The 26,087-nt window shown below is 31.3% G+C and overlaps 1 protein-coding gene across 2 annotated transcripts in view; it reads left to right on the forward strand.

Annotated features, from left to right (window-relative positions):
* The window catches only part of LOC111714536 (hemicentin-1), a 65,433-nt gene that overhangs the window by 22,430 nt on the left and 16,916 nt on the right, over positions 1-26,087 (forward strand). For both annotated transcript variants that reach the window (XM_023489669.1, XM_023489670.1), the window contains 9 exons: positions 7,802-7,846; positions 9,604-9,718; positions 11,533-11,637; positions 13,226-13,257; positions 16,899-16,970; positions 20,435-20,545; positions 22,439-22,509; positions 24,233-24,294; positions 24,822-24,892. In XM_023489669.1, coding sequence (XP_023345437.1) covers positions 7,802-7,846; positions 9,604-9,718; positions 11,533-11,637; positions 13,226-13,257; positions 16,899-16,970; positions 20,435-20,545; positions 22,439-22,509; positions 24,233-24,294; positions 24,822-24,892 — 684 coding nt within the window. The remainder of the gene's footprint in view (positions 1-7,801; positions 7,847-9,603; positions 9,719-11,532; positions 11,638-13,225; positions 13,258-16,898; positions 16,971-20,434; positions 20,546-22,438; positions 22,510-24,232; positions 24,295-24,821; positions 24,893-26,087) is intronic.

Below are 26,087 nucleotides of genomic sequence, written 5' to 3' on the forward strand. Positions count from 1 at the left end.
AGCTAGAATGTAAATAAGATTCACAAATCTCACTCTCTAAGGGGTTGTTAAAGTATTTGTTACGAGCTAGAATGTAAATAAGATTCACAAATCTCACTCTCTAAGGGGTTGTTAAAGCATTTGTTACGAGCTAGAAGGTAAATAAGATTCACAAATCTAAGCCTATGCTGACGGACCCGGAAAGCACAAACAACTAAGATCTCATCTAAAATTGATTTGGGAAAAATAAAAGCAAAAACCTTAGAAATTGATGCAAATAGAACCCCTTTCACCCCCTTTTACCTATACTATATAGTAAAACGAACGCGTTTCAGAATCCTCCCTTTTTCATATAAAGCGATTTCTATTAGCAAAAACAAGGGGGCGGGGAGTAATTAAAGGTTTTAGAATATTGTACCGGACAGTTTTGAATTGTAAAAGCCCCCCCCCCCCCTCCAGTTAAACCTATTTATCATCGGAGGAGGGGGTCAAACATTTTTTGCGATAACTCAAAAAGCTGGGCTTTTATTCCTTCTGCCTGAGTTCTCAGACATACTTCCTAAATGCCTTGTTTTACCTATACCAGTCTAAATCTATATTTAGACCTACTTCCAGTTATTGGATTTCAACATTTTACAGCTCTTTGGAAAGCCTATAAAAGCAACCAGTATGCACCATTTCTGAAAAGAAATTTTGCACAGATTTCAAAGATTTGCACAATTCAATTTTTCTTGAATACACATTTAGGTTTTACAATTTTGCGAATGTTTTTCACATTTGAATTTTCTGGGTCAAAGGCTTTTGAAAAATGTCTAATTTGCTGCAATTTGCGCTATTTATTCTTTGCACATTTTTTGCTTCTATACTAGATTTCGAAATGAATATTTTTTTTTTTTTATCAATTTGCCATTTATTTGCACATTATTTCCAAAAACGTATCAAATGAATGTCATAGATTTGTTTCACAAATTAATAGGAAAAATAGGGTTGAGTAAAATTAATAATTAAGAAAGATTTAGAGGCAAAACGTTTCCGACCCTAAATGTATTTGCTTGTTCATCAGCTTCAACTGTCTTTCTTTATTTTGTCTTTTTTTTATTTTATCTTTTTTTATTTTGTCTTTCTTTATTTTGTCTTCCTTTTATTTTGTCTTTTTTTATTTTGTCTTTATTTTTTTATTTTTTTATTTTGTCTTTCTTTATTTTGTCTTTCTTTATTTTGTCTTCCTTTATTTTGTCTTTTTTTCTTTTTTCTTTTTTCTTTTGTCTTTTTTTGTCTTTTTTAATTTGTCTTTTTTATATTGTCTTTTTTTATTTTGTCTTTCTTTTTTTGTCTTGCGCGCAAGTGTCAGGTTTTATTTCTAGATTTTAGAAACACAATACCTTTTAACCCTATCCAAGGCCATTGTTTGATATAAATCTATGATTTTGCCCTTAAAGTTAAAATACGGGAGTGTTAAACATGTCCCTAGTCCAACTTTTCGAGGCCAGCTCCTTTAAAAAAATGACCTAATTTAATGGTTAAGGTGCTTTGGAGGCTTTACAAAAAAGTTTAAATAATCTGAAAAATGATGAAAATTACTTATTTTTACTTTTCAGAAATATACCAAATGTTATTACATCAACTTTTCCTTCACATCAAAAAAAAAATGTACGCCAACAGATTATTTCAGTATTCAGAGAAACAAAATTCAATCTATATCTTATTAGGTTTTTTCTTTGAGTTTGCGTGCTAAGGGAAAAATGATGTATCTCTGATATCTCCTGATAGTAACTACGCAATAAAGGGATTGTTATTGCTTTTTAAGATGTGTGCAGCAAAAGGAATTCAATTGAGGGTTAGTTATGGGACTCTAAAGCGTAATTTTAAGTAACTTTCCATGCAAAGGTGACAATGTGCGATTTACAACGGTACCCTTGAAAGCTTTGTCTAATCAAGTATAAATTAGATATCAGTGTTTTCATTTTTTTTTACTGTTTATCTTCATATGTGCAGTTTCTCTGTGAAAACCTTGCGCATTTCTTGTTCATAGGAAGTAAGATGGAACATCTCTCAGAAATAAACACTTTTTGAGTCAGAAAACACCGTTATCTTCCACATTTTTTAAGGTTTCGAGGATCCCGTTAAAAATCGGGCATTGCTATCTTTGCATGGAGGGTTATTTGAAATTACTCTTACAGTCCCTTTAAACTACAATTTAAAACTTTTGTTTTGCATTGCTAATGCAAAGCAGTGCATTTTTACACTTCAATTTTGAAAAGCAAAGAACTGTTGAAAAATTACATGTAGGATTTTGTGACCTCACAGCTCCAATGGAGATCTGTTTTCTTCCAAGAAAGCTTACAACAAAATGTTGTATACCTTAGATATTTCAAACTATGAATGCTGTTAGATCAAATAAATTAAGTTTAAGTATCCAAGGTCTGAACCATAAGATGCTGAAGATAAATAATAAAATATCGTCTCTAGCAATGACTCCATCCCTTTATTGTGAATTGCAAAAAAATTGTACTACTGAATAGTTCGCTGAAAGAGAGGCTTAACGGTTGACAACATTTTTCAACTTTTTTAAGTTTTACCAACTTCTATATCTTTGCAACCCGTTGCCGTAGACCTTTGCTACTTTGTGACTTTTGTTAAACAAATTAGTCTAAAATTGAAATATCAAAGGTTTAGACCATCAGGTTGCAAAGATATGGGAAAGACTAACAATAAATAGAAATAGATTAATCTTGACTACTTGATAATTTATAACAGTAATTTAAATTTAAACAAATTTAATTTGTTCAAGTTATCAATTATTAGATTTTAAACATAAGTCAGAATTGGATTGTTATAGTTTAAGTAAATTTTGCTATTCAAAGAAAAGACTAAAAATGTTTTTATTAAATATGCAAAATACTTTTGATCGATAGGAAAGTGTCTCTTTTTAACAGTATTTTGACAGCTAACTCTGAAAGTTTTAAAATCCTTAGTTTTTACAAAGTTATAAAAACTTTTAAAAATGGGAAACGTATAATCTGAAAGAAAAATTTTTTTGACACAGTTAAACTTTTTGAATACTAGAACTAATAAAAAAACTGCTTTTTATATTATATTATAAACAAACCAATTTAACATTAAAAGCATTATTCCCAGCCGTAGATAGTTGAAAAATTATTAAACAAATCTCAGGTTTCGTTTCTGAAAATCTGCAAAATCATGAAAAAAGAACTGCGGTTTCTCTTCTAAAAATCTACAAAACAACGAAAAAAGAACTGTGGTTTCTTTTCTAAAAATCTGCAAAATCATGAAAAAGAACTGCGGTTTCTCTTCTGAAAAGACTGAAAATCTAATAAAAAGTGATCAGGCATTATTTATTCAATAGATATTGACTAAATATTCATAAATAATTCAGGAATTTGCATGGTCCTTTCAGATTATTTTTTATGTTTTATTTCTATGATTGAAGCCCGGACCCTCATGGAAACCAAACCTTTTTTTGTTTTAAAGGGACAAGGTGCACACATTTGGATGTATCATAACTCATAATGAATAGCTATATAGTCCTTTTTTTTACATTTCTATATATTATAAAGAAAAGTACTATTGTCATTATATGATTTATTAGACAATAACCTCCTTTAAAACCTTCTTTAAGCACAATAACCTCTTTTAAAACCTTCTTTAAGCACAATAACCTCCTTTAAAACCTTCTTTAAGCACAATAACCTTCTTTAAGCACAATAACCTCTTTTAAGCACAATAACCTTCTTTAAGCACAATAACCTTCTTTAAGCACAATAACCTCCTTTAAGCACAATAACCTTTTTTAAGCACAATAACCTCCTTTAAGCACAATAACCTCCTTTAAGCATCCTCCGTTAAACACAATAACCTCCGTTAAGCACAATAACCTCCTTTAAGCACAAAAACCAGGGCAAAATACAAAAAGTTAGTGAAAATTGCGGGGAGGAGAAAAAAACATTATAATAAAGAGGTTAACCCACAAAGCATGACACTACAGAGGAATCTAAAATTACCTTGTTAAGTTATTTTTAATCTAAATCTCTTGGTGCACTGAAACTGTAAAGGAACTGAACACTAGCAATCAAAATTTAATTTTCTAATCCACACATTTTTTTAAACCTTAGACCTTAGGTATTTCAAACTATTATCATATTTTTCTAAATACTTTTACAAAAGTTTGAAATAATAAATTTTTACACACGCAGGTTGCACAGATTTACATATTATTCAGTTCCTTTCTTTTATTCTTTGCCAAGTCTCGTTTAAATGGACTGTAAACTTATTTCACAAACAAAGATACCAATGCCCGATTTGCACTTAAACTTAAAAGCTTGATCTGATCAAAAATGTGGAATCTGACTCAAAAAGTGTTTATTTCCGTGCCTTTCTCCATTGTTACTTATAATCCAAAAGTCAATTTTGCAGAGAAACCACAAATGAAAATAAAAAGTTAAAAAAAAACTATGAATATATCAGTCATACTCAATCAGAAAAAAAACTAATAAGGATATCGCGATGTAAATCTAGTATTGCCATCTTTGCATAGATGAAATCAGTTTAAATTATGCTTACCGTCCCTTTTATTAATGAAGTTGAATTTGCCTTCCAAGCTCTGAATAGATATAATAGGCAGGGATATAATAATAAATCATATCCTATTCAATTTGTTTACAGTATTCGTAGACTGGTTTCTGGGCTCTAATGTAAATAAACAATGTGCCGGACTAATTTGATTAATACCGAAATCCTAATTACAATATAATTATATTGATTAAAACAAGCATACATAAATATCTACATACACATACAATATGTACATTTTACATTAACATCGTCATTTTCAAAAGGATCTTTATCTTCACGTTTAGCTCAATATATGTTTTAATTACGTTTTCTCTTTGGACGTTGATTCGTTTGTATTGAATATACTATCTTCGATCATATATATATGTAAGCTATATATGGTGCTCGACCAAATAGACTGAGAAAACCCATGGATACCTTGGGGGTAACAAAGGCTAAACATTTGAAAACGCCCAAATCACGTAACCTCAGAGAATTTTCTGGTAGGTAAGGTATTTGGTCTCAGGGAAGGTTTCTGGTAGGTTAAAAGTAAGGTATTTGGTCTCAGGGAAGGTTTCTGGTAGGTTAAAAGTAAGGTATTTGGTCTCAGGGAAGGTTTCTGGTAGGTTAAAAGTAAGGTATTTGGCTCAGGGAAGGTTTCTGGTAGGTTAAAAGTAAGGTATTTGGCTCAGGGAAGGTTTCTGGTAGGTTAAAAGTAAGGTATTTGGCTCAGGGAAGGTTTCTGGTAGGTTAAAAGTAAGATATTTGACCTCAGGGAAGGTTTCTTGTAGGTTAAAAGTAAGGTATTTGGTCTCAGGGAAGGTTTCTGGTAGGTTAAAAGTAAGGTATTTGGCCTCAGTGAAGGTTTCTGGTAGGTTAACAGTAACGTATTTGGCCTCTAAAAATTCTAAATTTTCTATATATTTCCAAATAAACATGCCAATGAAAAAAACAAAAATTATTACAGGGACATGCAATGTGAAGCGCCCTAAAACCCTAGTGTATCAAATAATTTTTTTCCTGGTTTGGCTTTTATGATGGATGGATGTTTAGACTGCAAAGTTAAACGGATTCCTAAAAACAAATTTGTAAAGAAGAAGTCTGGGAATTTTATGAATGTTTTTGTAGTTGTGGAACTGAGTGAAAGAAAACGAATTTTTCGAGGATTTATTTAATTCTTTCTTTGGCAGATTCTTTAGAAGAATTTAGTATTTTTAAATACACATACTTCCATTGTAGGTTTACTCCCTTCTTTTTATTCCTATAGGATCAATCTCAGGGATATAGTTAATAGGATATTTTATGCTCTTTGACACATGCAATGGGTAAACAATATGGATTAGGTATGTTCTGTTTACACAAAAAGGAGTCTATAAGAATATATTTAAACTTTTTTATTTTGCTTCTACTGTAATGACGAACAATAATTAAGCTGGTATTTTATAAACCCTAGACAGACCCTCTAGGTTTTTACCCTAGCACTCTCATGTTTAATAATATCCACATTGAAATTGTTTAATTAAGCTGGTATTTTATAAACCCTAGACAGACCCTCTAGGTTTTTACCCTAGCACTCTCATCTGACTCAAAAAGTGTTTATTTCCGTGCCTTTCTCCATTGTTACTTATAATCCAAAAGTCAATTTTGCAGAGAAACCACAAATGAAAATCAACAGTTTAAAAAAAACTATGAATATATCAGTCATACTCAATCAGAAAAAAAACTAATAAGGATATCGCGATGTAAATCTAGTATTGCCATCTTTGCATAGATGAAATCAGTTTAAATTATGCTTACCGTCCCTTTTATTAATGAAGTTGAATTTGCCTTCCAAGCTCTGAATAGATATAATAGGCAGGGATATAATAATAAATCATATCCTATTCAATTTGTTTACAGTATTCGTAGACTGGNCCCCCCCCCACCAGTCTGTACAGGGTTAATTACTTCAGCCGTCCCACCGTTAATTGAAAAAAATCAAAATTCGCTGGAAACTTACTAAAAGTCAGGGGATGTTAATTGAGTTAATTTCAATGTTAATTGAAAAACAAATACAATGTTACCCACAAAAGATGATACTTCAAATACGACTGTAAAACATTTATTATGATTCTCTGCAACTGAAAACTGATTTCTTTCTTTGCTGAATCATTTAAAAGATATTTAAAGACTATATTGAAACCAGAAGACTAAATTTGTATATGGGATTGGAATTTCTTATTAAGTTGTCTTTACAGTCTCATCCTTTGTGTGTAACCCTGTCTGTAGCCCATCCATCGTAAAAAATACCTGAATTACTTATTAATGCTAGTTTTCATGTTTTTGGATAGGTCAAGCTTAGCATAAATATACTCCCACAGTAAATACCTGGTGAAAAGGGTTCTAGATTAACACTATAACATGCAACATAAATTATTTCATTATAAAACCATGTTTACAAGTTACAACAGGCTCCACTGACTAGAAGTTATTTAGAGTTTTTTACGTTGAAAAGTTAAGAATTGTTGCCTCCTGACTTGGTATGTATGTACTATGCATGTACTATGTATGTACTATGTATGTACTATGTATGTAGTATGTACTATCGAACGTTCGTGATGGTGATGGACCAAACCTCTGTAGAGTAAAAAAGTAGATGATAGTTCCACATTTATTAAAAATATATTTCGGTCTGGGTTGACCCTCGTCAGTTTTAACGATATAATAACCATCAAAATCGGTATAAGAATTAAAAAAATATTTTTGTTAGAAATCACAAAAAAATAAAGAAACAAAAAAGATTATTGTTGTTTTGTTTTAATGAAAAATGACTCCAATTTAAAAAAGAGTGATATGTCCAATTTACAACGCGCGTTCCCTTGAAACCATAATCTGAAATAATAATGGATAAATAATGTCATAATAATATAAACTACACATTTTCTAAAACAAAAAGCATGAATTTTTTATTTATACTTAACCAGACAAAGCATCTAAGGGTACCGGTGTAAGTCTGACATGCCACTATATCAATGTAAAGTCATTTTAGAAAGATATTTTGAAGTTACTGAAGTCAAGTTTGAGTTTATTTCACAAAACCATGTTGAAACTCTTTGTTACTAAAATTTTTAGTAATATTTATAATTTTAAAATATCTAATTGTGCCTAAATGAATTTTAGTAAATGCATTTCAGATAAAATATCTAAAATCTGCCAACTAGTTGTTATCTTTAGATCTGCGAAAAAAATAAATGTTTCTTTTTTTTCTTAGATGGAGCCTCAGATGCTCTGTATCAGACTGTTGAAGCAATTCAAGGTAAACCCAATCATTTTGTTCTTTATTTTCTCCTTTTAGATGATTTTAGATTTTAAATATTTTAAGTTGTACCCTTAATGTGAGGAGGGCAAAGTAACTGTGTCTTTGCCACAAAAACGACAACAGGTTGCAAAGATATAAGAATTAGGAAATCATGATTAAAATCATTTCATCAACTTATTGATTGCATGTAAGGATGAAAACATTTTCCATTTGTTTTGACCTAAAATCATTTGAAAAAAAGGATACATTAGAATTTATAATCAAATTACTTATTAACAATCTAATTATATATTTTTGTAACCAGATGGTGTAAAATTAAAGATAAAGCAGTATTTATAGTTTGAAATATCATAATCTAAACATGAGGTTGCGAAAATACGAGAATTAGCAAATTATGGTAATAAGAGAGATTAAATATTGTTTCCCCTTACCTTTAATTCTTTCAGAAATTATAAGAGTAAATATTTTCAGACTGTTGTAATGTATATATAGTATATATCAATATCATAGATAAATAAAAATAAACATAGATAGCTTATGTACGCTAAATCACCAAGAATTGTACACTCTTTTCTACCGGCCATACATAGATGAGAACAACTTCTTGAAAATGTATATTTCAGTAACGATGGTTTCCTACAACAAAATACAAATTGTTATTGACGTACATGTGTATAAATAATGATTGTTAATAAAGATTAAACAGTTGTGTGAAATTATCAATTGGTTTAGAAACATGTCCCATTGAGAATTGGACAAAGGTTTAAAACTCTAGGTTTTGTAGGTTTTGCTGGTTTAGGAAGCTCTAGGTTTTGCAGGTTTTGTAGATCATATTTTAATAATGTTGTCAATCGATAAATAAATCTAGAAAACTGTAGGACGGCGAAAAGTTGTTTGAACTGAAGTCTAAAGCAATTTAATTCTTCTGAAATAAATATTTAATTGATTTTAGATCTACTTTTGTAGTCAGCCCTAGAAATAATTTTCATCATCGGCTTGTAGACGGGTGAATACTATACATATACATCCTAGCTCACAAATCTTAAAACAATTTCAAGTGGAACCAACCATGTTTGAGACGCGGCTCAAACTATTTAAATTCGGCCTCTGTTTAATTAATTGTTAAAAAGAATGAAAGTACTAGATTGATGGCCAGTCCTAGGGGTTTATGTGAGTATTATCTCTATCTTATTCTCTCAATCCTTCAGACAAACTAATTGGGCAAAGCTTACCCCTCCCAGGGTATAACACCACATCTTGAACTATCATCCATCATGGACGATGTAGGAATAAGAGATTTTTCTCTAATTTATAAAAAAATCGAGTTTTCCTTTTCTTTTTCTTTCAATACTTTTGTTCATAATTATTACTAAAAGATATCTTTGGAATACATTATTTAGTCTGAAAACAAATTTGCAAATTTACAAAAATCAAAATATTTTGAAACTCAGTAATGAATTGCAACAATTTCGCTATAAAATATTGAATTCCAATTATTGACAGTGGGTCTAAATATATACTAAGTTAGGTAAAGTAAGGCGTTCAGGCGTTACTTTTACACCTCTTTTAGAACTGCATTTCTGATTCACTGCGGGGCCCTTTTGTGTAATCAAGGAAATCAGAGAAGTTACGGATTTTATCCATTTCAGCAATTGCAATTGTTGATGATAATAATAATAAAAATGAATATATTAATATGTATGTATACTATAAGCTGTTCCATATTTTGAAAATATATTTAATCCATTTTTTAGGTGGTATAGCTGAGCTGCCCTGTTCGTTAGAGGACAAGGAGGACGGAGACAGTGTTTATCTTGTCCTCTGGTATAGAAGGGAGGACAGGACACCAATCTACAGTTATGATAGCAGGTAGTGTAACATAACAAATAGATAGTCCGTGTTGCTTCAAGTTGCTACTGCAGCAAAATAGACATTATGAAACTAGACATAGAAAATTAGAAACTAAGCACTATAGACACTAAACACTAGAAACTAGACACTAGATCTAAGACACTAAACACTAGACACTAGAAACTAGACACTAGACACTAGATTCTAGACTCTAGACTCTAGACATTAGACACTAGACCTTAGACATTAGACACTAAACACTAGACACTAGAAACTAGACACTGGACACTAGACCTAAGACACTAGACACTAAACACTAGACACAAGAAACTTGACACTAGACACTAGACCTAAGACACTAGACACTAGACACTTGAAAACTAACACTATGGACAATAGAGAATTGACTCTAGGTACTGTATGAGGGAGGGAAACACTGAACGTCATTAGCCTCCTCCTTGCAGACATGAGCCTCCCAGATTCGCTAGACAAACCGAGCCTCCACCATGCAGTATAGAGCCTTCGCTNATACACAAATTGAGATACAACAAAATTTGAACTAAAAACCAATAGTTTTAAAGAAACTGTTATTTATGTAGTAGGTTCGTTTGCTGTATAGCGAAGGCTCTTACTGCATAGTAGAGTTTAGGTCTGCCTAGTAAATCTGGGAGGCTCGTGTCTGCATAGCGCAGATGCTCGTGGCGTCCGGGGGTTCCCTCTCTCCCTATATTTGATGCTTCTGTATAATGTTGAACTTTCATTCATAACCATATAAATTCCAGCGGAAGAAAACTTTCGCAAAAAATGCAAAAATTTCTTTCGTATTTCGCCAACTTTTTTACGAAATTACGCATTTTTTGAAAAAAGAATTTGCAAAAGGAAGCGCATGAGCAATTCTTTTCATGCAATTTTTGTGTTTTTTTCGCAGAATTAACAATATTTGTGCAATTTTGCATTTTATTTGCGAAGTTTGATCATATTTTGTTTCGTCTTAAAATTTATGCTTTTTTCTACGAAACTTTTTTTATTTTTGCCAAAAAGATTTTTATTTAATTTTCCCGTTCAGATGGATCCGAATAAACTTAAAGGATTTAGGTCTTTGTTAAACTAGATTTTTAGATCTCCTAGAAAAGCTATAAAAAGATACTAAAGATCCCGCAATAGGTTTTCGATAACAATAAAACAATCTAGAATATGGGTTTGTAGGGTAGACAGTATTTAACCCAAAATTCAAAGAGGGGGGGGATACCANTTATATTTTGATCCCCTCGTGTTGGCAGATTACCTGATATATATTTAGATCGCCTCGTGTTGGCGGATTACCTGATTAATATTTAGATCGCCTCGTGTTGGCGGATTACCTGATTTATATTTTGATCCCCTCTTGTTGGCTGATTACCTGATATATATTTAGATCGCCTCGTGATGGCAGATTACCTGATATATATTTAGATCCCCTCGTGTTGGCGAATTACCTGATATATATTTAGATCGTCTCGTGTTGGCGGATTACCTGATTTATATTTAGATCGCCTCGTGTTGGCAGATAACCTGATTTATATTTAGATCCCCTCGTGTTGGCGGATTACCTGATTTATATTTAGATTGCCTCGTGTTAGCAGATAACCTGATTTATATTTAGATCGCCTCATGTTGGCAGATTACATTATTTATATTTAGATCGCCTCATGTTGGCGGATTACCTGATTTATATTTAGATTGCCTCGTGTTGGCGGATCACTTTATTTATATTTAGATTGCCTAGTGTTGGCGGATTACCTGATTTATATTTAGATCGCCTCGTGTTGGCGGATTACCTGATTAATATTTAGATCGCCTCGTGTTGGCGGATTACCTGATTTATGGTCGGAACCATCTGTATTTGGAGAAAGAGGAACCTTCCATCCTCATCTAGTTGGAACTCCAGCTGTACTCAGGAACAAACAAGTTTTTAAAAATTTCCTATATCTAAAAATGAGATAGACTTTAAAGTACATTTAACGAAGTTTCAAACTCCATTTAAAGCGGTGCATGACCGATCCACAAGAATATCCTTCATATCTTAATCCTTTATATCTGTAAAAATAATAATTTATGATAAAATACGCAAGTCAGAATCACTGTCTGGATGAGGAGTTGAGGACTCGACATATCCATCTCTAAATGGAGATTTACTTAATATTACGGTCACAGCTCTCAGTCCATTAAAAGATAGATATTTGCTGTTTCTTCACCAATATCCGATAAAAAGATAGATATTTGCTGTTTCTTCACCAATATCCAATAAAAAGATAGATATTTGCTGTTTCTTCACCAATATCCAATAAAAAGATAGATATTTTCTGTTTCTTCACCAATATCCGATAAAAAGATAGATATTTGCTGTTTCTTTACCAATATCCAATAAAAAGATAGATATTTGCTGTTTCTTCACCAATATCCAATAAAAAGATAGATATTTGCTGTTTCTTCACCAATATCCGATAAAAAGTATGTTCTTTCATTATTATCCAGTTCTTCAAATCTTGCATTTTCAAATATTTAACATTTTATTGATTATTCTATTTCATTTTAAACTTTCCTTTAAATCTTTAATTTTAATTAATTAAAGTCAGTTCTGATATGGGGTGGGGGGGGAGTGGAGAAGGGGTAAGGGGGAAGGACCTCTATATGAATTGCACAAATACTTTTTTCTCTCTCAGCTAAAGACAGTGTTTAGTAATATTTTCTTGGAAAAAGTTTTAACTTGAGAACAATTATCATTTTACAGATGACGGAAATACATTCTTTTCGTTTTCCTACTTCCGTCAAACAATTTCAGAGAACATACAATATATTAAAAAAGACATATGAAAATACATTATTAAAAAACAAACAATATTTTGAAAAGCACATACAATACATTATTAAAAAATAAAATATATTGAATAGAACATACAATGATACAATGATACAATACATTGTTAGAAAATACAATATAATGAATAGAACATATAATACATTATTAGAAAATACATTATATTGAACAGAACATACAATGATACAATAATACAATACATTATTAGAAAATACAATATAATGAATAGAACATATAATACATTATTAGAAAATACAATATATTGAATAGACCATACAATACCTGAGATTCTCAGGCTCCTGTGGCCGTGGGATATAATCGTTTTCAGATTGGTTGCGAAATTGTTAAATATGATCTATTTAATTCTACAACTTTTATACAAAATCTGGCATATGCAGGTTTTGGTATAATTTTGACACAGTTTCTCGAGACAGGAACATCAGAAAGATGTCTTATAAGTATCGTTCAAAACCTGAGATCCTCAGTTTTCATCCTATACACCCTTTCATTTTTCCTTCACAGTCCTTTAACCTTTCAATATTTCTTCCCTTATGTCCAGCAAAGTACTTTGTGTTCTTCTCTTCTGTAAAACAGATTTGCACAAAAGTGACAGTCAGATTGAATCTTATTTTCCTGTCTTCAAATTTTAACAAGTTTGTTGCTTCTAGTGTAAAGAATATCAGCAAAACATTTGATGAAGGTAATTTGTAATTACGGACCTAATAGTGTCATTATTATAGTATTATTTGATGAAGGTAATTAGTAATTATGGACCTAATTGTGTCATTATTATATAGAGTATAATTTGACGAAGGTAATTAGTAATTACGGACCAAATATAGTGTCATTATTATATAGAGTATTATTTGAAGAAGGTAATTAGTATATGGACCTAATATAGTGTCATTATTATATAGAGTATTATTTGATGAAGGTAATTAGTAATTATGGACCTAATAGTGTCATTATTATATAGAGTATTATTTGATGAAGGTAATTAGTAATTCCGGACCTAATATAGTGTCATTATTATATAGAGTATTATTTGATGAAGGTAATTAGTATATAGACCTAATAGTGTCATTATTATATAGAGTATAATTTGATGAAGGTAATCAGTAATTACGGAGCTAATAGTGTCATTATTATATAGAGTATTATTTGATGAAGGTAATTAGTAATTACGGACCTTATGGTGTTATCTTTATAGAGTATTATTTGATGAAGGTAATTAGTAATTACGGACCTGATAGTGTTATTATTATATAGAGTATAATTTGATGAAGGTGATTAGTAATTATGGACCTAATAGTGTCATTATTATATAGAGTATAATTTGATGAAGGTAATTAGTAATTACGGACCTAATAGTGTCATTATTATATAGAGTATTATTTGATGAAGGTAATTAGTATATGGACCTAATAGTGTCATTATTATATAGAGTATTATTTGATGAAGGTGATTAGTAATTTCGGACCTAATAGTATTGACATTTTTTAATTGTGTTACAACTTCCTCATTGTTCTTTGTTGCATAAAATTATGCAATTCAAATAAAAACCAGGAATGGATTTGATCCGTTTTAAGTTAGAAAGAAGTGATTTATAACTTTTCCTATCTTTACAATTCTCATGCTTTATTCATAGACATAAATATTCTAGTGTGTACTGGGTACGATGCCGCTTTTCATCTTTCCTAATAAAAACACTTACATTTTAAACTGAAATTTATTATTTACTTATTTTAATCAATATTAAAAATGAATTTCAAAATCCATTATCAAATCCTGAAAGTTCTTGATTTGGTTCTAGTTACAGAGTTCTTGATTTGGTTCTAGTTACAGAGTTTTTCAACAAAACTCTATTAGATACTAAAAATGTCAATAAATAATAACAATTGGGATTAAAAATTTAAATATTGGATGAAATATTAAAACATTTTAATAATTTTTTGATACATTGATTAACATTTTGGTTGTGATACCGCAATTGTGAGCAATTGTAAGCGGATGGCTATTGAAAATATTGAAAATATTGGAAATATTTATTTAATCCTTCTGTTAAATGCTTTTTCTATGATTTGAGAACAGTTTTAAGAAAATATATCCACTGAGCATATTCCTGTTTTGCATTTTTATAAAGTATAAATCAAATTCGGGGTTTTATGTTTTATACTCTCCAGGATTCACAGAGGTGTAATATAACTCAAAGTGTTTGCATTTTTTTTCTTTTTTTTTCAACATTTACTTCAGAGACGAAGCAAGTACTCTGGCGGGCCTGGGACGTATGGCCCCTAAACTTCTTAAATACCCCATTGTGCCCCCTACCCTCCCTTTTTCATTCTACACTTTAGCCCTACTGAAAAAGAGTTAGCTGGAATATAAAGAAATGTTTAAAATATTTCATTCTTTCCTTAAAGTTTTTAAAAATCGCAGGGGGGGGGGCGCTGGGTGACGCAACTTTTTTCTTTAAGATACAGGGTGTCTCACGAAACATAACAATAGCAAGACGAGTGGAATGTCGTCTTTGATATTTTAATTTATTTGTGACAATCAGTCGTCAACCTAAGAATACATTATTCTTGAAAAAAATAACCACAACATTCCCTTGGTCCTGGCTTTTCCAAAATGTGGTCTTTATTTTAATTTTATGAGGAAATTATTTTTATCTTTTGTAATATTGAAAGCACACCAAAGGCAGACCACAGACTAGAGGTATTTTGTAATATTGAAAGCACACCAAAGGCAGATTTTGTAATATTGAAAGCACACCAAAGGCAGACCACAGACTAGAGGTATTTTGTAATATTGAAAGCACACCAAAGGCAGAGCACAGACTAGAGGTATTTTGTAATTGTTAATTCTAGAAATCTATTTCTAAAATTAGGTTTATGAATTAATGCAGTCGTCTTGCTACTGTCATGTTTTGTTGGACACTCTGTGGTTAAACATCTTACACTATATACGTATAAAATGCTTCATCAGTTTATTTGTTCAAATAATAAAATATTTTATATCTACAATACTGACAGTTTTATTGTACACAATGGAATGTATTTTAGTGCAACAACAAATTTCATAAAATTCGAATATTGCCGACAAATCAATCCTTACAATAATAAACTTGATGTAGTTCCAATGCAATTTCTAGATTGGGTGTTTTGTGGCACATTAATGGATCTTTATCAGACCATGGACGATGGACGATTGACGATTGACCAGCTCGATTTTATTTCTTTGATTTTCATTAAAATTTAAAGTTAAAGTTGTCCAAAAACAAAAAAAAATATCTTTAAGGCTTTTAAAATTTAGCCTTCTTTTTGTATCTTACTAACTAACGGAGATATTAAATTCATTAAAAGTAACAATTTTCAACATTTTAAAAGCAAAGAATAAGAGAAAAATGTACACTCTACATTTCTTATGAAATATAACCTTCAAGAGTAAGAACAGATGTGTAATTTTTTTTTTAATACCTCTAAAAAGGGTTTGAGTATGAAAGCACATTTCTGGTAGATTAGTTTTCTAGGACAACCTTCGGTTTCCTATTTGAAACTTATAATTTCAATTAAGTTTTTATTTTTGGGCTATTTTACATTTTTTCAGAGCACAATTATATAAGTGGGTAAAGAACTTTCATGATACAAGTAGAAAAAGACTAGTTTAGCAAAAAGACTAAATTATTAATGATTTACGCATTGGAAATAAAAAATGAAATTGCAGACATTTTGAGACCCAGGACGTGTTAGAAAATTAAATTGTATTGTTCAAAAATTTATTTTTAAGAAAATTAACTCACCATAACAATAACAATAACAACTCACCATAACAATAGCAAACTTATAAAGGTGTAAAACTTATTTACATAATCTTAAAGGGACAATCCTTGTTTTGTAAGTGATCCCCTTCTTCAAAACGAAAGCCGTGCCTATTTCACAACGATATCTAATCAATATTGTGAAAAATGTCGTCTTCTAGCTTGAAAAGTGTTTAATTCTTCGAATTTCCTCTATTGTCTCAGTAGCATGAGATGTACAACAATCGAAATTTTCCGTTTTGAAAGAAACTAGATCTTTAATTTTTAATGAGTACCTTAATGAATTGGACATGTTAAATAGAGAAGCACATGTAAACACGTTTATAATCCCTTTAAGGGATATTTTGTAAATACATTTACAATCCCTTTAAGGAATATTTTGTAAATACGTTTACAATCCCTTTAAGGAATATTTTGTAAATACGTTTACCTTCCCTTTAAGGAATATTTGGAAATACGTTTATAATCCCTTTATGTAATATTTTGAAATACGTTTACAATCCCTTTAAGAAATAATATTTTAGGAGATTACACCTGCAGAGTTGATTTCAGGCAGAGTCCTACAAAATATCACAGGGTCAGATTAAGAGTCATAGGTAAGCTCTCAATTTTTTGTTAAAACCCTAAATTAATGAACAATAATAGATAGAACACTAGATCTCGTCTTTTCAAGATTTAAAGGTTTTTTGTTCACAATAACCCTGAGGTAAAAGCCAAAAGGAGTTACGCGCCAGCTCCAGAGAGAGGGCCAGTTCGACGACACTTAGTGTCAGGTTCTGAACAGGTGGATGGTTTGGAACTTCTGTCCCTTGAAGTCTCAGGTTCTGAACTGGTGGATGGTTTGGAACTTCTGTCTCTTGAAGGGTCAGGTTCTGAACAGTTGGATGGTTTGGAACTTCTGTCTCTTGAAGTGTCAGGTTCTGAACAGGTGGATGGTTTGGAACTTCTATCCCTTGAAGTGTCAGGTTCTGAACAGGTGGATGGTTTGGAACTTCTGTCCTATGAAGTGTTGGGTTCTGAACAGGTGGATGGTTTGGAACTTCTGTCCCATGAAGTGTCAGGTTCTGAACAGGTGGATGGTTTGGAACTTCTGTCCTTTAAATGTAAACTAATGAATTTCCAAGGTGATATAGAAGAACATAAGGTGGGGGCGATAGGATTTCCGTACATTTTACAGTCACGTATTTGAACTGCTGAGGAACAAGTTCCTTCGTAACAAGGAACTATATACAGGATCGCCCAACTCAGATATACACAAATTGAGTACTTTACTCTGTGGGAGGAATGTAAACAAACCCAGTGCCCCCACAGAAGTTGAAAGGATAGGACTAAAGCTCTGATGTGATATTACAGTCCAACAAAAAACAAGTTAATATATCAAGTTAGAGCGAATACTTATGATTTTTGCTAGTCATTATGGTTAATACAATAGCAACATATTCTTATTCCACCCTTTGGGCCCTTTTTCCTGAAAAATGATGCGTTGCCCCTGAATTCTTTGTTTTGATCTCCTCCCACTGCAGTACACGGATTTGACGCATGAGATATGGCGGTTCCTGGTCTATATATTTCTTGGTCAACTGGAGTAATTGCCAGGGTGGGGGAGCGGATAACTTTGTAATTGAGTGAAAATCTTCAATTTTCCAATTTTCAACCAGTACAAAACTACTTTTTATTTTTTTATAAAAGATTTGAAAATTTGCAGTTTCTGCGAAAAGTCAAAAGATTTCTTGTACTTGTTAAACAACACAGAGTATTTGAAATAAAATATTTTGACTTCGCCCCCCCCCCCCACTTCCATTTTGATTTTGCAAAAATGTTGTATTCTTAAACTTTCTCCTTTTTACTGGTTTGTTAAAATTATACTTGAAATTTATTGGTTTTTGTATTTCCTCCTGCTGTTAACGTTTACCCAGGGTCCAACTTGAAATTCCCCTAATAGTCATCCATCCACCTTATTGTCGGTATTTTATGGTCTTTCCATTATCCAACCAACCATTCCGTCTAAATCTAACCATTCCGTCTAAATCTAACCATTCCGTCTAAATTTAACCATTCCGTTTAAATCTAATTATTCCGTTTAAATTTAACCATTCCGTCTAAATCTAACCATTCCGTTTAAATTTAACCATTCCGTCTAAATCTAACCATTCCGTCTAAATTTAACCATTCCGTCTAAATCTAACCATTCCGTCTAAATCTAACCATTCCGTCTAAATCTAACTATTCCGTCTAAATCTAAACATTCCGTCTAGATTTAGAAGATTAAGCAAGCTGTACAGTACATATTTACATAAGGCAAAATGGGAGGGTACACCAAAATAAATCATCATCTTCTAGGATGATTATACTGACTACTGCCGAGTACCAGGAATACCGCTTCTTGTTTACATTATTCCCTATTGTTTACAAATAAAACTAGATCTAGAGCTGTTCTAAAACTTCACAACTCCAGTACAATGTAAACCAACCCATTCACCATACACGGAACACTCGGTCTTATATTATATATATAACTACTCTCAATGGGGTTGGTTCCCCCACAGTTTTGTCAATTGCGGAAATCCTGGGGAAAATAATAAGGAAATAAATCTGACATCAGAAACTTTTATACGTTTTTAAAAAATTTATTGAATAATATTTGGTACAGTATCTTTAATGAGGCGTAATTTATAGCTAGCAGTCATCTAAGTACACGATTTTTTTCCTGTTTTTCACAATTTTCAAAGTTTGCATGCGCAGTTTTTTGCTTAATTGCCATTCAAATTTTCACGTAGATTGAGAATTTAGCAGGAATTCCGGCGATAAAGGAATTGAGTCTTTGCCACAAACTCTGCTTTTCTAAACCCTATATCTTTGGATTCCAATGTCGTAGACCTTAGATATTTCAAACTATGAATTCTGTTAGATAAATTAAAATAAGTTTGAAATATCAAAGATGTACTACATTGGGTTCCAAAGATAAAGGGATTATAAATTGAGAGTTTGTTACAAAGACTCAATTCCTTTGGTGCACCAACAAATACCCAAATTACGCAATAGGTTTTTTAAAAAAAATTTTCATTCGGTAGAAACTCTGGTTTTGGTTGTTTAAGATTGCAAATTCTCGAGTTTGTATTTAGTTTTGAGTATTGTCAAGGGTTGAGTTAGTTTCTAATAATCTGGTTGAATGCTTCAAAATGACCATCCAGGTCATTTATAATTAATGAATACTAATTCACTCCGGTTGGTTTACACCTTTATGATTATTCTTAACCCTAAAAAGGCTGGGTGGGGGGGGGGATTAGGCGCCCCCCCTGGAGTTTTTTTTGTCCTAGAACTCTCATTTTTGACACTATCACCGTGAAATTTTGTGACTTTTAATGAATAGTAATTTAAAGGATTTTTTGTTAAAAAAATATTTTTTTTATTTATAGGGTAGGGTACAGGGCGTAAAAAAAGTCCAGTGTGAAGAAAAAATCTAAAATAGCCCATAACTTTTTTTTAACATTTTTTTCCACCCTCTCTAGCACCCAACTATTAAAGTTATCGGTCTAATTTTTTTCTTTCTTTGAGCTGGCCATGAAAAATTGGGCTTTGCACATGCATTTCAGCCCTATACCTATTCTCTAAGGCTTTTTCTCAGGGGGGGGGGGGCTATGCATAGATTCAGACAACTCAGCCTTTTTAGTGTTAAAGAGAAAATTTTCAAAATTAAAACTATGATTACAGTATTTCTGGGCTTTTACATTTGCAAAGCAAAATATTGTTTTTTTGAAATGGTTTGACATTTTTTTATTAAAGAAATTGCTGATACATGACTATATAAAGACCTTCAGTTTTTTTGTGTAACCTACAGTGGGATCTTTAAAACTGTGAAATAAAAAGACGACTGTAAGGAATTTTATGTCGTTTTGATTAATTTTTATAAAAAAAAGTTTTAAAATAACTTGAAAATTAACTCAGTTAGTGAAATAGGTCTGTAAACAATGGATAATTGTAATTTATGTTTTTTTTACAATTTGAAATCTTAACTCGAGTTTCTCGAATTCTAACGATTAATTGATTGATTTTGTTTTAGTTCCTCCCGGACAACCTGTTCTTACCAACACGAATGGGGATCCAATAAACGACATGGTTGGACCCTTTAGAGAGGGAGATACCATAACTTTAGAGTGTACTGTAAAGGGAGGTAGAAATTACTGAATTTAATTTTAAAAAGTTGTGGATTAGTTAACAGATAAGCCAGAGAAAATTATACGTTTTACGTTATCTTAATATGGTCAATTTCATATAACTGTGTTTAAAGGAACTAAGTTTTTTGCCGCAAATTTAAATATTCTAATCCCTATATCTTTGTAACCTGATTGTTTTTAATATTTGCATTTTTGACTATTTTTTCCTGCATAATTCAATAGCTTGCAATATCAAAGGTCTACGACATCGGGGTTGCAAAGATATGGATTATAAAAAAGAATTGTGGCAAAAACCTGCAGTTCCTTTAAATTATCTAAATTAAATTAGACGGTGCAAGCAAAATTTAAATATTCATTTAATACTTTTTTATTCATTTTTTCGTTTGCTGAAATGAAGCAATTTTGCTTTTTATTTTCATATTCTTTAAAATCCTAACAATCAATATTTTTTTAAATTATCTAATAAAGAAATTGATTCTTTGCCACAAACTTAAATTTTCTAATCCCTCAATCTTTGCAACCTAAAAGAGTAAATCTTTATTTCAAGCTTAGACTAATTGATTTATCAGAATTCATAGTTTGAAATATTAAAGGTCCACGACATCGCAGGTTGCAAAGATGTATGGATTAAAAACAGAGTTTGTGGCAAAAACTGAGTTCCTTTAATACGAACCTGTTATTCAAGAATTATTATCTAAACTAAAAAAGACATTTTAGTCAAAGTTGGATATTCTTTTATTATTATTTTTGTTTCTGTAATGAAAAAACTTAGCTCTCAATTTTCATATTCTTTAAAATCCTAGCGATCAATGTTTTTGTTTTGAAATTATCTCAAAAAGAAATGGATTCTTTGCCACAAACTTAAATTTTCTAATCCCTATATCTTTCCGACCTAATAGTAAAAACCTTTGATATTTCAAACTAAGAATATTTAATCTAACAGAATGCATAGGTTAAATTATTGAGGCAAAGACTTAATTTCTTTCTTAAATCATTTTTTATTTTTTTTTATTGTGGTTTCATGTGTTTTTATAAAGTTAGGTTGATTCATCGATTAACTTGTTTTATTAGAGAATAGTTCCTTTAATCTGCCTTGGTTAGGTTCAGTTAGAAATTACAAAATATTTTTAGTCATGCAATGTTATTATTAATCTTTCTGTTAAAGTCGAACTTTCTTCACGCTTTCTTGTAAACCTGTAAAACGGGATAACAGATAATAAGAAAATCGCAGACATGAAACTTAGTCATTCCCCTTGAAAATGTGCCAAAACAAATTCAATAAAAAAACTAACCCTGTCTTGCAGAAAGTACACATTTTTGCACTGGGGTGAGAAAAGGAGCCAAACCCCCCCCCCCTCTCACCTTTTCTGTTTTATTGTAACTTTAACTGCAGAAATGGTTTAAATATGCTCTAATGAATAGATTTCACTTTAAATTGTTTAACCTTTTAATCCTAATATTTTGGAAAATGGCATGTCACAAGTTTGAAATCTTGAGTTCGTTTTGTTGGATCAAATAGTCAAAGTGATTTACACTTCAGGTTGAAAAGAATGTTCAGTCCCTTTTCAGACTTTTCAGGAAGTCGGAATTTTAAAGGTTCTATTGGGTCACGCCAAACTTAAGTAAATTGCACGACAGATTGAAATTTGTTTTTATCCTAAGCTGGATTCTAATCAGAATTTCACTCCGCTGAATTTCGCGCAACTGTTCTCCAATTGCAGGGGATTGCGCGGAATTGTGCGGAATTGCGCGGAATTGTGCGAAATTTACAGAGCTCACAAGTAAAATCAAAGATAAGCTACAATGACACTAGTGATATTAACATTTCACCTTCTCCCTCTGTCCATAGTTTGCAGTGGGGTTGTTTACATTTATGATTAATTGTTTAGGTATTCCAGCCCCTAGAGTACACTGGTATAGAGATAACATACTTCTAGATGATTCAGATCAAGTTGCACAGGAAACAAATGTTTATTAAAATCAGGTTTTAAAGGGATCTTAATCGATTCACAATGGTACCCTTTAATACTTTATTAATCTGAAAATTGATCATGTTCTATATATATCTGCATATTTATAAAGAAAACAAAATATGTATCTCCATTTATTACTACAATATAAAAATTCGAAACTAAAATGAATACTAACAATTTTTGTGTGAACAGCTCGCTTATAAGAAAACTAATGGTTTGGGGGATTTGTAAACAATATTCCCTTGGTGGGGATTTATTCATAATTCAAACCATGGGTTCTCCAAGCTCTGACAAGTTTTAATGTTAAATATATTTATTTTCTGTCAGATAAACAAACATTCCGATCCAAAAATGCGGGACTTACTTAATTTTTAACGTTGATTTCACTAAGTTAGTCAGAGTTTATAAGTTACTAGTAAACTGTTTTCTTTGCAACAACATTATATTGTTTTCTTAATATCGTTTCCTATTCCACAGACTTTAGGTTCCCACTGAATCAATATATTTTAACGTTTTTGACATTTCTTTTCAAAAACATTAGAAAAATGGGGTCAAGTTTTGTTATTTAAATCTATAACTATTTCTCAAAATTCGTATTTTTCTTTATAATTGAGAAGAAATTAACTAAGTTTTTGTCACAAAAGCTAATTCTATAATCCTTATATCTTTGCAACTCAATGTAGAATACCTTTGATATTTCAAACTTGGAATTCTGTTAGATCAAACCCTCTATGCTTAAAATATCTAAGGTTTGAATCATCAGGTTGCAATGATTATAAAATTTGAGTTAGTGGCAAGAGCTCGGTTCCATTGGCAAATACATTCAGTTTAGAGGCCGGTAAAGCGGTAGACCGGGCGGTATTTCAAAACATTTAACTTATTTTTATTTGAAAAGACTTAGAAAAGAAATGTTGAAAAACATGTGTCACTCTTAACATTTGTCCACAATATTTTAAAAAATTTTTTCTGCAATTTTTTTAACAACCTTACCATAATATTTAAAGGTCTTATTTTTATGTTGGTAAGTTGATCGACTCTCTGCAGAAATAGATGCTCTGTCCTAGAAACATTTTCAATATGTGTTAGAAAACATATTCTCTCCACTCAGACTTTATTGAAAATATTTCTAAAAGAAAAGTTGGTTGTTTCTCCAACTTTAAGGATTCATTCCTCATAATTTTCTTTTTACGATTCTTCATTTCTCATTTTTTTAATCAAACATATTGATCCTCAAAGAACTTTCAACATTAGATATCAAGAGAAACTTTTTTTTATATTTCTTCTATCAATTTTTCATTTTGTTATTTTTAACATTATTAACCCTATATCTTTGGATTCCAATGTCGTAGACCTTAGATATTTCAAACTATGAATTCTGTTAGATAAATTAAAATAAGTTTGAAATATCAAAGAATTGAATTTTATCCGGTTATTTACGTTAACCCTTGCAGGGCACATATCAATTAAATTAATCCATAAGTCTGCGCAAGATAAAGTTCAATTCTTGATGTCGTTTTCCTGTTACAAAGGCTTTTGGTTCCCACATGGCATATCTTGGACTATAATATTTAAACTGATTCTTTTTCAAGTACCCCAGCAGGGATAGGGTTAAGCAGAGCAAGACATAATGGTAAGACAGGGTTTAAATTTAATATGTCTGCAATCAGCATATTGGTTAGAATTTAAGATTTTGAAAATATTTGTTGAAAGGGAAAAAGTATGAGAAACAGCCTTACTATACTTCATTTCCATAGGGAACATCTTAATTCAAGGTAAAGCAGAGTAGAGCAGAGCAGAGTAGAGCAGAGCAGAGCAGAGTAGAGCAGAGTAGAGTAGAGTAGAGTAGAGTAGAGTAGAGTAGAGTAGAGTAGAATAGAGTAGAGTAGAGTAGAGTAGAGTAGAGTAGAGTAGAGTAGAGTAGAGTAGAGCAGAGCAGAGTGTTGACTATAAATTAATTCTAAATTCATAATATTTTTTTGAAATTCAAATTCAATCAGGAAGTTTTATTTATTTTGAGAACATTAAGTGTTTTTTCACTTTACAAGTTTTCATTGGTTGGGAAATATTTTACTAAATAAGGTAAATCATCATAAATAAACATATTTTAACAATCACTTTACAATTCTTTTTAGTTTTTGTAATCTGATTTTCAAATCCGATTATGTTTTGAGAATAGGATTACAGGATTATTTAAATCTTGCAAACCCAAACCTTTTAAACAAAGCTGTAAATTGTTTTGCCTCAAAGTGCAATTAATGGTTCGTTGAAAACAAAATTTTTGGAAATAATTTTTGTTTAGATTTCGTTGCATTTGCTTCAACAACAATCTGACAGTACCAAGTGAAGCTTCAACTAGAATTAATATGATTTGTAAGTACAAAGTGCTTTTCTTTTACATATTTTTATAATTACGAGGGATTAGACTATTTTTTTTAATTTAAAAGGTTTTCAAAACCCATTTTCAAGTGATCCTCCATGATTTATTGTAAATATCATTAATAATTATGTTTACTGAGCTGAAAACTTTAAAATGGTGGATATCGAGATTAATGATTGATCCTCTCCTTTACTTAATTTCGAGCCTAACCTTAATCTTGTCCTTGCATTCTGAAAAGTGTATAAAATTCAAACAATCAGAGTCGCGTATATGAAGCCGATAAATTTGAAATTTTGCGCTCCATTTAAGATTATATATACAGAAACGGGAGAGACTCAAATTTTAAAAAAACGGTTTTTGATTTTTCTCTACTATATCCAAGAAAGAACAGTTTAAGAAGAAAATCAAAAGTGTGCCCATTGGATACTCAGATTAAGTAATCGGGATTAAGGATATCTCATTCTAAATTTTTCAACTCAGTCTCCTTAAGTGTTAATGGTTAGCGAACAGTACTTTCTACCTTATTCACTGTAAAATCGAGAATACGCTTTTTTTGACTAAACAAAGTAGTAACTCATAATCAGTACTGGAATTTTCGTATTTTCAAAATGTAGTAGATTAGATTCAAATAAATAGTTTCTACAAAATGCAAAAGCACTTTAAAACTTAGTGAATTGTGCTTAAAGGATTTAAGATTTTAAAAATGCTTTTAAACTGTTCTACGAAAAAAACAAATGTAACAGAAACAGAGCAATCAACTTTTAGAATTTAGAAGGAACTGTCGTCGTGGTTTCAATAATTAACCCTCCTTAGCATTAGCATGCATGATTACCAACAGTACCATGTAAATCTTTATCTGACCAATAATCTGTAAGATATTGTCGTTTTTTAGCCTTTGAAGTAATTGGTTATGATATGAAGTAATTGGCTTCCAGAAATGTGAACAGAAAGATCGCTTCAGAACCAAATTTATTTTAAAGGAATCAAAAACCCTAGGTTTATTAGAAACTAACCACGGTGGACTAAGCCAGTGGGGTCGGTCAAATAGGCCTAGGATTAGGCCGGGTAGTGTAAAAAGTCTGAACGCGCCATGGGAGTTGTCATAGTTAGCCCTCCGACGGGACTATGCCAAGAAAATTGACCCCTGTCGTATGTTAGTCTGGTTAAGGTGACGTACTGTACCATAGG

Source organism: Eurytemora carolleeae, unplaced genomic scaffold (genome assembly GCF_000591075.1).
Source record: "Eurytemora carolleeae unplaced genomic scaffold, Eaff_2.0 scaffold1504, whole genome shotgun sequence".
NCBI lineage: Eukaryota > Metazoa > Arthropoda > Copepoda > Calanoida > Temoridae > Eurytemora > Eurytemora carolleeae.